The sequence below is a fragment of the Corvus kubaryi genome, unplaced genomic scaffold, assembly GCF_017639235.1.
Source record: "Corvus kubaryi isolate FWS band 111438036 unplaced genomic scaffold, C.kubaryi_AGA036_p1.0 37397, whole genome shotgun sequence".
Lineage (NCBI taxonomy): Eukaryota > Metazoa > Chordata > Aves > Passeriformes > Corvidae > Corvus > Corvus kubaryi.
This window is the reverse complement of record NW_024581136.1, coordinates 13,532,392-13,545,936: the sequence shown is the minus strand read 5'-3', so window position 1 is coordinate 13,545,936 and position 13,545 is coordinate 13,532,392. Positions and strand designations below refer to the sequence as shown.

The 13,545-nt window shown below is 40.9% G+C and overlaps 1 protein-coding gene across 16 annotated transcripts in view; it reads left to right on the top strand.

Annotated features, from left to right (window-relative positions):
• The first annotated feature begins 483 nt into the window (after positions 1 to 483).
• ATP11B (ATPase phospholipid transporting 11B (putative)) overlaps positions 484 to 13,545 on the top strand; it is a 65,571-nt gene continuing 52,509 nt past the window's right edge. For 6 of the 16 annotated variants that reach the window (XM_042042101.1, XM_042042100.1, XM_042042093.1 and 3 more), the window contains exon 1: positions 492 to 691. In XM_042042101.1, coding sequence (XP_041898035.1) covers positions 665 to 691 — 27 coding nt within the window. In that variant the 5' untranslated portion in view covers positions 492 to 664. Of the gene's footprint in view, positions 692 to 13,545 lie in introns of all 16 variants that reach the window. The other 10 variants (XM_042042086.1, XM_042042089.1, XM_042042094.1 and 7 more) reach the window with 7 other exon arrangements.

Here is a 13,545-nt window from a genome sequence, read left to right as displayed (position 1 = left end):
CAGCACCTGTTCCTGCTTTGGGAGACCCCCCACCGTGCACTTGGGCTTTAACTCTAAATCAGGGATTATCTGGCCTCGTTTCAAAGTCTTTATTCCAACATGTGTACCCTTTGCATTTTTTACAAGAAAACGAAGATAAAACAATCAAATTGCGAAGTAGCTTCATCTGGGTAGAACAGAGGGCCCTCATACGCTGAAGCCCTGGCTGAGGACGCTGAGCGCTGACGGGCTGCGGCTGGAGCCCGTGTGGGGAGCTGCGATTTTGCCCGAGGAACACTCGGGCCCACGCACGGCTCTTGTGCCCGAGAAGCCGCACCGCGGGGCAGCGGAGCAGCCGGCCCACGGCAGCCCAGGCCCGGGGTAGGCGACGGCGGCTCCCCCCTCACGGCTCCAACGCTCACCCGGGCCCCTCTCCCCGCCCTGCCACGTCACTTCCCGGGGCGGCCGCAGCCGCCGGGTGTCAGCGGCCGTGCTGTGATGGCGGCGGCAGCCGCGGCTCGGGGCGCCGGCGGGGCTGTGCCGCTCCTGACTCGGCGTGGGCCCCGCGCCATGGGGAGCAGCCGCGGCGGGCGGCTGGCTTGAGGCGGCGGCGGCCACAGCGGAGGGAGGGCGCGGCACTGCCGAGGGAGCCCCGCTGCGGGGGCCGCGACCCGCTCCGCCGGGGATGCTGCGCTGGGTCCGGCAGCAGCTGGTAGGTGCCTCCCCTGCACCCCCCGCGCCCCGGGCAGGGCGGGCTCTCGGTTCGGCCCCGTCCCGATGGCGCTGCTCGGGCCGCGGGTCCGCGGAGGAAGCGGAGGAGCGGGGCCGGGGTGCGGAAGGGAGGAGAGTCCTTCCCCCCGCAGGGGCTGGGGAGACCCGCAGGCTGCACTTGGATCGTTATTGTCGGGTTTTTAATTTTTTTTTTTTCACCTGTATTCGAGGGTTTGGGTTGTTTCGGTTTTTTTGGCTTTTGGTTGGGTTTTTTGTGGGTTTTTTTTTTTTCCTCGAAACCCCCTTGGCACAGAGGACAGCGCGTTCCCTTACGTGCGGCCCCCGTTGGGAAGGGCTCCCCAAACTTCCTGGAGAAATGACGGTGCCTTTTTCCCTGGACCGACACTTCAGAGATTCGCAGCTTCTTCCTCCTTCCCGTTGCGAAATGTTTTAAGGCTTTTTCACCCGACGTGCGTCTCTCTCTTATTTCCCCGTACCTGAGCGCTTTGCAGCCGCTGCGTGCTGAGGATTTGAAAGTGAAAGAAATTGAAGGAAAACATCCGTGAAATGTTTTTGGCGGGGAAAACCACTTGAAAAAGGAGGCAGTGAGGGTGCCTGTCCCCTACACAGGCGCTGCTTGCTGTGCTGGGCTAGAGCGAGCAGGGGAAACCAGGCGGCTGTGGCTGTCACGTCTGTGCTGCTGTAGCAGGAAAGTACATTGAGTTTCACAATTTTGATTTGAACTATTGGCCGGCTTCCTGCCCGGACCGGCATTATCCCACTTGAATTTTCTCTGAGGGAGAAATTCTTTCTAAATGATGTATTTGTAAAATGACTTGTTCCATTCATTGGAGTTACTTTGCATCACGGATGTTGTCCAGGTTAGTGCAAGAGCTTACATTAGTTAGGTTTTCACATTTTAGTTGTTAAAGCTTCTGTCTCACGAATGATTTGTTTAATTTGTTGCATCACTTTTTACCAAAAAAAAAAAAAAAAAAAGATAAATGGCCCATAGATTTTCCCAGTTCTGTGTCTGAGGCAGAGTGCTTGTGGTGATGGTCTCAGTGGCAGCTTGACAGTGCTCGCTAGTTTGGTGTGACACCAAGAGTTACTGACCTGGAAATTAATTGCTCTGTTTGAGCTCTCACTGCACTCTTCTGTTCTGTTACAGTTGTACACTTGGTTTCTAGAAAAAAAGCCTGTTTGGTGTAATATAGCTGTCATTTTCCACTTGAAGGTGGCTTGAGGTTTGTGTGTGTGGTTTTTAAAGCAGCATTATGCTGTCGTCTGTAGAGTTTAGATTAGGACTGTATCAGTGCTAGCAATTCATGTATCAAACATGGTTGCTTTTTTCACTGCGAGTAGTACACTGACTAGCTTTCCAGAAATCTGTTTGCCCTTAATAGAAAGTAAAAGATAAGTGTATCAAAATGAGCAATAAACTTGGCAGTAGGAGGTTTTAGTGCTTCTAAAGGAAACTGGTGGAAAATGACTGTTTCAAACTCACAGTAGTCTTGACGGGGAAGAATTAGTGTAGTAGAAAAGCAGGACAATAAAAAGTCAAGATTCTTGGCAGACATTTAAATATGATACTGATGAGAAAAAATTATTGCAATGATATGTGTTTTGTGTGGTTTTTTTCTATTGACGTCACAGATGTTAATGGCTTGGTTGTTTCACAGCTCATAAAGATGAAAAATGGCCTAAGATAGGTATCACACTGCATGTTTCTTCCTAAAGACACTCAGACAGCTCATCCCTGTCTGTAATCACTGGTTTAACATAGATCCCACCATATGTTTGCTTGTTCACATGGCTGTGATGTTTAGGTTCTGAAAGAGAGTCAGAGGGCTAAAAACATGGGGAAAGATGCTGACAAAATAACCAGAATGAGTAGGAAGAGTGAGGTGTCAGAAATATTTGAATCAAAAGGTGCCAAAATCTGTGTCTGAGAGGAGAAGAGAAGAATGCGTAGGTTTGGATGCCTTTGGAACGTGCATTTGTACCTGTGCTTGATGTGGCAATGGGTTTTAAAAAAAGGGTCCTCATCCATACAGGAGGGTTGGAATCAGGCAAATACGTGGGAGTGATGTAAGGGGGATGTTGTAGTAATACAAAAGAAAATCGTTGGTGTGCAGAAATGCTGGAAAAGTAGTAAGGGATTGGGTAAAGGGGGAGGTACTCGTACTTTGCTGAAGGTGCTTTTAGGTAGTTATTAAGTACTCTCTGTATGAAACCAATGAATTGTTTTGCAACTTCTTGTTTGCTTAAGAGAACAGTATTTCATATACTAAGTGCTCATGAATGTATATGGCCTTGAGAACTTGCATTGTCAAGGGTTGTAAAGGCAACAGGGAAAATGAAGCAGGTGAACTTAAAGTAAGGAGAGGACCTAGTACAGAATTCAAACTATTTTCGCTAAGTTTTTAAAGTGGTGGCTTTGCTGTGCTTTGCTCTGTGAAGACCTGTGCATGCCTGTAGAGCTACAGAAAGGGATAGAAAGACATGAGCAGTCCTCTGAGGAGACATGCTGGGAATGTAAGACTTCCTTCATCCTTATTATCATCTTACAAGTCCGTAACAGTTTTTTAACTGAAGTATTAGATGTTTTTTAGTGATTTGTTGTATCTAAGAAACTGGTGACAGTGGTACAGCCTTCAGTGCCTATGTGGCACAAATCATCAGGTTGTTTGGTATCTTGGCCTTCAGTCTGGTTTTTTTGCTCAGAAACAATTCACACCATCCTAGAGAGACAGTTTTTCACTTTTTCTCCATCTGATGCTGCCTCATGCTAAATAAGCTGCATAGTAAGTCATTAACTTTCTAGTTAATGTGATATTATAGTATGTAGTTAATAGTTGGAAGTACTTAGGTTTTAGTAATGAAAAAATATAGAGACAAATGGAGTTAGAATTCATGGCTTTGAGTAAAATGCCGTGACAAAAATAAGCTTTGGGTGGGAGAAATGTTTGGGTTCCAGCTCTGTTACCTTGAGAGCTGAGAGAGCAGTAGGCATGTGGATTTGGAGGGTTGCATAACGCCACAGGCACAGCCAGCTCTGCTTGAAAAAAGCAACCGGATCAACAACAGTTGATAGGAAGCATCATTAATATTCAGGAATAGCACAGTATGTTTTATTTGCATTTCCAGATATGATGGGTTAGACCTCATGGCTAATCTGTGTACCAAGTGCTATTGTGGCTCCCATGGTCGAGTTCGTGCCGTACCAACACAAAACGAGAGTACGGTGACATTTGTAACACCCAGGGACTTTCTGTTCCACTTCTCATTTTGTGGGTTTATGACAGCGTTTGAGCTGTGCTGATGCCTGATAATGCACAGGGAGTTGCACAGGAGCTGTTGCAGTGCTATTAACAGAAAGTAATGACACCTTTGGCAGGGTGGTCTCTGAAAATTGTGGTAGAATGTACGTATGATTTTAGCTGCATAATTTTGAATTATTAGTCTTGTCAAGTGGAGAAGGGTCTCAGGATTTCTATTGCTGTTATGAGGAGTTTGAGCCTTTTGATCTGTTGTCTAGCTCAATGATGTACAGAGGATACTGCATGAAGAAAACCTAAGAGCTGCCTGCCTAGCCCCTCTTTTATAAATGACAATTCAAGACAAGTGCTGTGCTGGATTTGGCAGAGTATCTTTGCAGTTTAAGAACCTGAATGCTGTAGTGCACAACAGCTTTAATGCTGTGGAGAGCTGGGTATTTTGGCAAAGGCAGCTCTTACTTAACTGTAAATCAAAGATAAAATCTATTGATTAACTGTGAAACGTAGTTACCAGACTATTTTATTTATTTCATGGTTACAAGAAGGTTCAGATTGGGAGGGATGTCAGGAGTTTATCAAATCCAGAAGTTCTCCATAGGCTGCATTGAAGGGTGATCACCAGGAATGTTTTTGACTGTTCTGTGTAGGTAGTCCCTGTCACACCTCACATCCTCCACAGCCAGCCCTGTATCTGTAGGAGTGTTCTTCTTCATCTTCTAGATGTGTTCTAATGAAAAATTTCTACTAATAAGGGGATGTTCTCAAATAGATTAGCACTAGAGGATTGTATGTCTGGGATGGTTTTTTTTCCCTTTCAGATACTGGTTACTGTTAAGATGTTCTGAGAGGACAGATGGTATTTTGTAATACCTTGCAGTTACTGGCATTCTGAACAAGGTGGACAGCGTTTACCTCATTGTTAGCACTGACAAATGTGTATTATTTTTACTTAATCATTTTACTGAATACAGTTACCTTTTTCTTTCCCCCCCCCAAAGAATTCCCTCTGTTTTCTGAATGCCAAAAGTACTTTAAACTAATCTAATGACAGAATCTAGCTTCTGAAATCACCTTGCTAACCTGGAATACAATTTTCCCCCTTTTATTTGTCAATGAAGTGTCTTCCCCTTTCTGGTTAAAACTAAGTGGGTGCCTGTTATTTTATGTTAGGAAAATAAAAAATAAATGCTTATTTGCTCAGAACAGTTCCTGTGGTTCAGAGTGCCCAGTTAATACCTTCTGAACTGTGCATGTTGGAACAGCCCAAAGGTTGCGTTGCTTTGCTAGAGTAGTTTGAGAGCTGGAGGTCAAGGACTCCCCTCCTGTAACTTAGTACAGGAGAAAATGTGGCCCGTTTTTTTTGCTAGAGATATTCTTTGATCTGCTGGACTAGTGCTCCCATGTGTTTGGGTCTTTTAACCTTATTTTCTCTTTGTATTCTGCGACTGCTGAGGGCTGATACATTTGCAGCACAATGTGTTCCAAAGCGTGCAGAACCTGGCCCTGTCTTCAGCCAGCTGTCTGCTCCAAATGGAGACATCCGTTGTGTCCTGTGTGTAATTCTTAAGTCTTACCTCATGAAAATTAAACTCTCAATCTGCATACCAAAACCTAATCAAACCAGTCTTGACACTGATTCTTTCAAAGACTTTAAAAGACATTTAAAAATGGGAAGATTGGTGTTGTCTGATGTGCTGCCTTGCTGTGAGACTTGGATATTCGACCTGTATCTTTTCCCATCCTCTTTTCTTTGTTTTCCTAGCCATGAGCTTTTTAAGCAGCAAATTTTTGTTGTGCCATATTTCCACTTACCACTCAATAATAGGACTATTTAATTGACTGTATGATATTCCTGCACTAACAGGATCCTGCTCCCTTAATAACTTCTGTCTGCTTATGGGTTTTATGTGACTAAGAGAGAAGAGGGAAAAAAATAAGGGAGAAAAATAGAATTTTGTTGACAATGAGCAAAACTTATTTATGTTCTGGTCAGTAGGGAGTATCTGGTGGGATGGGTAGAAGGCTCTGTTTACTGCTCAGAGATTGTTTCTGTACTCTCAGTGGAAGATAAAATTAATAATCTAAGGCAAGTAAATATGTGCTGAATTTAATAACATTCAACGTGTGCTTTGAATAACATTGGTATTGGTTTTTTTCTGGTTTTAAATGGGTTGGCTGACTTCATTAAATCTGACATTTGCTTTCCTCTGGGATGGAGAGACAAGTTATAAAAGAAAAATTTAACAATGTGTTTAAATTTCATTAAAAGCATCATGACTTGTGACTTTCACTGATGATCTGCTCTTGCTTTTAATTGACTGTATTGTGATGTGCTTAGTAGTTATGACTGGTTTTGTAACTATGTCACCAGGAAAAAGTTTACCTCTGAAAAAAATCCTTCAATTTCTAGCACTAAATCTGTTTGTTAAGCCAGCAGATAAGAACTGCAGCAAAATAGATGTGGCAAAGTGTCTCTGTAAATGCAAGGTCATATCTTCCAGCAAAACACAGGTGACATATTTGCAGCTTGACTATTTTTTTTAATACAAATGTCTTTCCACCTGCTGTTGAGAAAACCACTTAACATTACTACAGACCACGGTAGAAAAGATAGAAAGGAGGACTGAGAACTACACTGTGAGTTAAAAAACAAACCCCTGCAATTCCTTGGCCTCCCACATGCAGTGACTTAAGAGGATTTTTTAACTTGTTTACTTTGAGTAAAAATAAGTCTGGGAAAGGAGAACTTTCCTGTAAATGGGAAGGAGAGATAATGATGTAGACAAAAGGCAAACTGTTTGTTTTTATCCTGAAATGTTTTACTAGGGGAAGAGGTTTTGTATGGTTTATCCCCCAAAATACGTGTTGTCATCTGTTGTTGCATTTCGTTACTCCTTTGCACGTTTTTGTGCTCCTTTGTGTGGTTGTGCACATTTTTGTAGACATTTACATGTCTGTTTGGAAAGGGAATTGCAACAAAATGGAAAGGAAGCTTAAGGTTTACCAGGCTTTAAGGATAGACTACTTTGTACACGTGTCTTGAAAGCAGGCATTCATCTGGCACTTAGGTTATAAATCACGTTCGAAATGGAATTAGAACTAAAAATGCTTTTGGATGGATGCAGTAGACTCAAACTGTAATGTTTTACAGAGCAGGCTTTCTCAAGGCATGTTAAAAGGAAGAGCTAGACACTTCCAGCTATGAACTAATTCTCTTCCTGTGAAATTTATTGAGCAGCCACTGTCAGCAATTGTCAGTATAATTTTGGCACACATTTTGAAAAAGCCTTAAGATTTATTATTTAATGGTGATTTTGGGGGAAGATGCTTTTGGAAAGGATTTGTTGGGCTTTTTCCATGCTGAAAGAAAATGTGAATTAGACTCACAGCGCAGGAGCTGATTGGCATAAGTAGCTATTGCCTACTAGAACAAATCCAAATATTGAAAACAGGGGTTTTCAATAATGGCTGTATGAGTACTCCAGAACAGGAGCCCTTCATGCTGGTGTAAAATACTTTTATAAATGATTCTTCAAAGCAGAGGGTAAACAGCATTTCATTTTAAGATAATAACGTATATAGAATGCCAGTATGTGAAGGAATGTATGATTGCTCTGTATTTTTCCTGTCATGGACTTGACAGATGTAATTTTTTTATGGTGAAATTGCTATCTACAAAATTTGAGCTGCTTTCTAGTTTTAAGAGAAAGTTCATAGCCTGTCACAGATTTGAATGCTTTATTTAATATTGAAAATATTCTATAAACCTACTTAACAAATGCAGGGAATGTACAGAAAGGATGCACTTGGGGGGTTCTTCTTCCAAGATACTATGTTCATTCAAGATATGTGAAGGATTTGTATATTAAATGTTTCATTTCTTGCATTGGTTCTGTATTTCTTGATGTGGCCTGTTTAATAGCTGCTATTTCTGTGATAGATTATTGCAGAATTGTAGCACTTTCCGTGTTCAATGTAGTTTATATATTTTGAGAAGTCTTCTGAAAAAGTGGCTTGTGATTTTTGAGCTCTCAATTCTTATTTTATAAAGTGCGATGCCCTATGGTTGTCTCCTGATGGGTGTCTGAAGTCACCCTTCAGCTTTAAAAATCTTGCCTACTCTCCTTTTGTACACACCTGACAGGACGATGATATTGCAGATAAAGAAAACTTAATTGCTGGAGCCCACAAAGGAAAACTTTCAGTTCAGAAATTAGAACTGTGTGGTTGGAACTTCAAAAGCATCTTCATTTCCATGTTAGAGCAATGGGCTGCTTTGGGAGCAAATGGCAAAAGACCAAGCATTTTGGACCGCAGATACTGTCAAGCCTCAATGTCTCTTCAACTTCTTGGACTTTACATAAAGCATTTTTTTAAAAGAAAAAAAGAGTTAGAGAGCACTGACTGGCCTTGAAATGTAACTTGGGAGCCACTAGCCCTGCCTCTGGGATTGAGGCTTGCGTGTTAGAACATAAATGTTAACTAAGTTTCTTCCTTCATTGGAGCTGAAGACACATTTATTGTAAAGTCTCTTTTCTTCCAAAAAGCATCTGAGCAAAAGTTATTGATGATCTGTGTGTCTGACAGGGAGGATCCTAAAATAAAGCAAGGACGAGGAATGTGTTACAGGCATTTGGTTGGTTAAACACATTGAGGCAAGAGGATAAGCCCCATCCAACCTGGCCTTGAACACTTCCAGGAATAGAGCATCCACAGCTTCTCTGGGCAACCGTGCCAGGGCCTCAGCACCCTCACAAGAAAGAATTTCTTCCTTATATCTTATCCAAATGAGCCCTCTCTCAGTTAAAAGCCATTCTCCCTTGTCATATCACTACATGAACTTGTAAACAGTCCCTCCCTGGTTTTCTTGTAGGCCCTCTCTGGGTACTGGAAGGAAAACTGTGAATCTTGGCATTCTGTTGAAGACAGTCATGAAAGAGCAGCTGTTACAAGGTCTTAGGCTTGTTTTATCATATGAAGTCCAAAATGGATTATGCTTTATAAATTCTGTGATTAGAATTGTAGAGGAGAGTAAGAAGCCATTTCCTTCATTGATGCAAGTTGGACTATTTTAGAGTTAAACAATTTACCTGAATCTCTATTCAAATCCTTTGCTGCTAACAAGAACTGGACATGCCATAGCAGTCTTTCAGGGTGCTGCATTAGAAAGCATAGCTTGCCCGTTCAGCTCATTTTTCCTTTCTTATTTTATTGATGTTAATAGACCAGTATGTTTGGCATCAGTGACCTGAGCAGAGAAACTGGTGCAGGGCAGTATGTTAGCAGTGAACGAGGCCAGTTTACCTTGTTTGTTATGTTTGCAGATAAATAAAGAGAAGATAGGTGATTTTTTAAATTTTAAGTAGGGATTTTTCCAGGTTATATTTGGTGGCCATCTTGACAAAATAGAGCGTAACATAAGAACAACTTGAGCTCTATGTAACCAGGACTTTGTGGCAAGCACCAGTATGACTTTTCTTAATACAGTACTAGGCATATTTTAACTTTGTGAAAGGAAGGGTTATTGCCCCATGATTTCTCAGGCCTTGTTGCCTAGAGGGTGTGTTTTCACAAAATAATGTGATCAGGTTATAGGTCTTTTAGGAGGTTACAACATGATTTATTATCAGATATTTTGAACAGCTGTAGATACAGTAAGTGGGAAGAGGAAGTTGCATGAGTAGTGCACAACTTTTAGTACAGTTTTATTTCTTTACTGCAGTGATATTTAAAAGGGGGGGAACGAATTGCATGGCACTGTGTACACATCAGGGTGCTTCAGCTGATTCACTATTTTAGTTGTTAGAGCAGTGTTTTAAATTGCTGTGAGAGGCTGTTTCTTCCTTCATGCTAACCTTTGATAAGGCAAATTCAGTTTGACTACTGCCCAGTTACGTGACTGAAAGAATTATTGGCTCACTGTATGGAGTACAAATTTACACAGACTTCTGAAAATGGGCATGGAGTGTGAATAGATCATCTTATCTGACAGAGGGAAAAGTATTCTATGTATAGTCAGAAGAAAATCCAAAGCAAGAAAATCCATTTCCTCAAAACACCTCTAATCAAAATATATCTTGACAGCAGTGTAATAGCAGACTTTTGGGCTGTCTGCCAGGAAATGTGGTGTTCTGCTTCTGCAGCCACAATCAGTCAAGTCACTTCCCTAGGAGAAAGGGTTTCTGAGACCAAGTTTTCTTCTGTTTATTAGCTTTATTAAGTAGTATATGATATTCAGAAGGTTTTTGGGGGAACTGCTGCTTTTGTCTGTAGTGTTCAGTGTGGCTTTTGAAAGAAGGAAGAGGCTCTGAATGAGACTTCCTTCTTTCAAATCGCTTTCACTTTTCAGTAGTCACATAGCAGAAGTTCTTTTGGCAAATATAAGTTTGGTTTTTCTTCCCCCCCCCTTAAAAGCTGTGAGTAATGAATAAGAAACCCTGGGAGATGATATTAAAGTATACTGAGTTTATGCAAGTCATCAGCAAAAATCACCTGTCAGATGATTAATGATTATCAATGCACGTATTGCAAAGCTTGATAATGAGATTGATGTGTTGTTTGTTGGTCTCACGTCACTAATCCTTGCTGAAGGATTTGGATTTCTGCTAACTTAACAGTGCTGTAGAGTGGGGAGGGGGGCATTGGTGCACACTGACATGCATTAGTAGTGGTGTTGAAGTGCTAAGAGTCTTCAGTAGATGTGTATGTTACAGCAACAAGTTGACTGCAAAAGCGTTTTTGTCTTTTCTTTGTTTACACTTGCAGGTGTTAGGAGGGTCTTTTTTGTAGTGCTGCTTCTCATGTGCTTCCTCTCTGATTTCCTGATTTGTTATCCGTGTTATTGAGGCTTCCTCAGCAGCAGTGTAAAACTCTTCTTTCACGGGGAAGCTTTTTATTACATGACCAATTGGTATGACATATTAAAAAAACTGGGGGAAAAAAAAACCAAAACAAAACCAAAAATACAAACCAAAGTGGGAAAATGATGATTTGGTTGGATCTGTTTTCCTTACCTGATGGCTGATGGGCAGTTCTTCAAGTACAGTGGTTGAGATGCAGACAAAATGTAGGAAAGGGTTGTTTGAGGGTGGCTGTTGAATCCCGTTTCTTTCATGAAATACATTGCATAAAATTGCAGTCAAATATTTCTCCTCAGTTCCCCAGGATATGTTTTCTGTGCTGATTTAAAGGGGCCTGATTACTGCACAGAGAATGTCTAACTTTTAGAACAGTAATGAAATCATTGCTGAAGAAGTTCAGTAAAAATTACTTCGACTTTGCTTAGAGTAATTGAAATTTATAAAAAATGAAAACTATGAATCACTTCTTTCTTTCTTTTTTTAAAGGTTATTTTCATTTGTGCTTTATAAATCAGTTTGACTCGAGCATCTGTGTACTGTATGTAAGTGGTGTGCTTTTAGGCTATTTTCAAAACCAAAAGTTCATTTGGGTGCAGAATTTCTGCTGGGGAGGTGTGTATCAAAGATTAAATGAGGGCTGTATTCCAAGGGTAGATAATGCCTGGTTTGTGTTTATAAATCATCTGAAGGACTGAACTTTAGCCAATAAATCTGGATTTAATTTGCAACATGAAGGGGAGAAAATCAGGTCACTTCATCTTATGGTCAAGTTTTATTTAAAGGTGATTCATGTAATATATATGCCTGTAATATACCTGGTCAAGAAGCCTTAAATACCAGTTCTTATAATATATTCAGCATTATTTGTTTTGAAATCAGTCATCTGTGAACTTGGGTAGAAATAACTTCACTTGATAACTGCAGGAAAACTAACTTTTTTTTGGAAAGAGATTGGTGACAACTTAATCACTTTGCAAAACTCTAATTTAAGGTTTCTCTGCTCATGCTGTTTAGCTGCAGAAATCCTTTGACAAGGGCATGTTACCCTACTTTTGCAGCTAAGTTGGAGAATGACGTTAGAAAGAGAGAGAACTGTCTATTAAGTGAAATTAGGAAACAGTGTGCTTTCTGCACAGCTTTGCTGGCTGCATAGAATTACCATGGAAAATCCCTTTGCTGGGCAGAAATTTGGACTACAAATCAGTTTTGTGTCAGGAGCAGGCTCTGTGACCAGCCCCATAGTTAGAGAAGAGTTAAAGGCATTTCAGCTCTTCAACAATGAAGTTCAACTCCTGTGCAGAATTTTCCTTGGAGAGATGTGTAATTAAAATTTCTCTGGAAGATCTGCTTGGTTATGGTCTCATCAGCTAATTATGAGATGGCAGAGTTTTTAGCTAATTTCAAGTGATTTTTAGTAGTTATGGTCATAAAACTTAGGAAATAGGAGTTTTGTTCCAAGCTCTGACACTCACTTCCCGCTGTGACTACAGTCAAGTCACTGAGGTTGTCAGGGATGTGTCCTTTTCCAACCACAGCTCTGACAACTGAAGGATTTTTGTCCCTGGCCTGCCTTGCCATGTGCATTGTGATCTGCTGACTGCACAGCTTCTGTGCCTTCTCTGTGGCAAATGTCAACAAAACAGAATTAAATCTGTATAGACTGCAAATTCAAGCTCTTTTAGCTCCACAACTGCACCTGTAAACTGGTATGGCCTGAGATTCTGATTTATTTGGAAAATAGAGTTCTTGCTTTTAATCATCTGAGTCTGCTTCAGCAGAGGTATTCATTCTAATAGAAGTGCTTGTGCAGTGAGGCTGGAGTTGTACAGAGGTCTTTACTCTTCATCATGAAATGTCATCAAACTCATCAACCTTCAGGTGCTCAGAAAGTGGCCTAAAAAGGGCATATAAAAAAATCAGTGATATTCTAGTCACTCAGTAATCTTTGATTTATCTTTTAATAGCGTTCAGCAAGTGGCATGCAGGTTAGAATTTATCACTGTCAGAAAGAAGACTGCCACTTGTTTTCTTGCTCTTTGTGGTTTTTTTCCTTGCTTTACATCTGTTTGATTTCGAGTGGAATTTTTTCAGGCTGTAGAATCTGACTTTCCAAAGTGAGGATGTCTGGCATTTTGTAAGTGCCAGACATTTTCTGAGATGTAGAAGAGAGCTGTGTACGAAGTCTTATTAATTAGGTGTGCTTTTTCTTGCTTGCAAAACACTTTTATTTGTGGCATCTTCTGGATTGATTTAGAAATACTGTGTCACTAATGTCAGCTATCCAAAATGTTCTGCTACAAATGCTGTTCTCTTTGAATTTTGTGTCAGCAGTTAACAGGTACATTTTTTTTCATTTTCCTTTCATGATTGTATTTCTTTCTTAAAGCTGTGACCAGTTCCTTGCATTTTGCTTTTGGTATCCTGTGTATTTTTTTTTCCATCCTTTCCCCTATCTACTTTTTGTCTCCCCGCTCCAGTCTTATCTTTAAACAAGTTTTCACTCTGGAGCATGTGACTAGACCAGCCTTCCACTGCTTGTCATCTGAAGTTTATTCTCCTTCAAATCTCTTTGAAAAATCCCCCTTCCTTTCTTTCTCCCTTCATTATTCTGGACCTCTTTCTTTCTAAAGCAGAATGTTTCTGTAGTAATGATGCCAAACACAAACATTTGTATGTTTGAGAGGATTTTTTGATTATTCCTTTACTTTAAAATG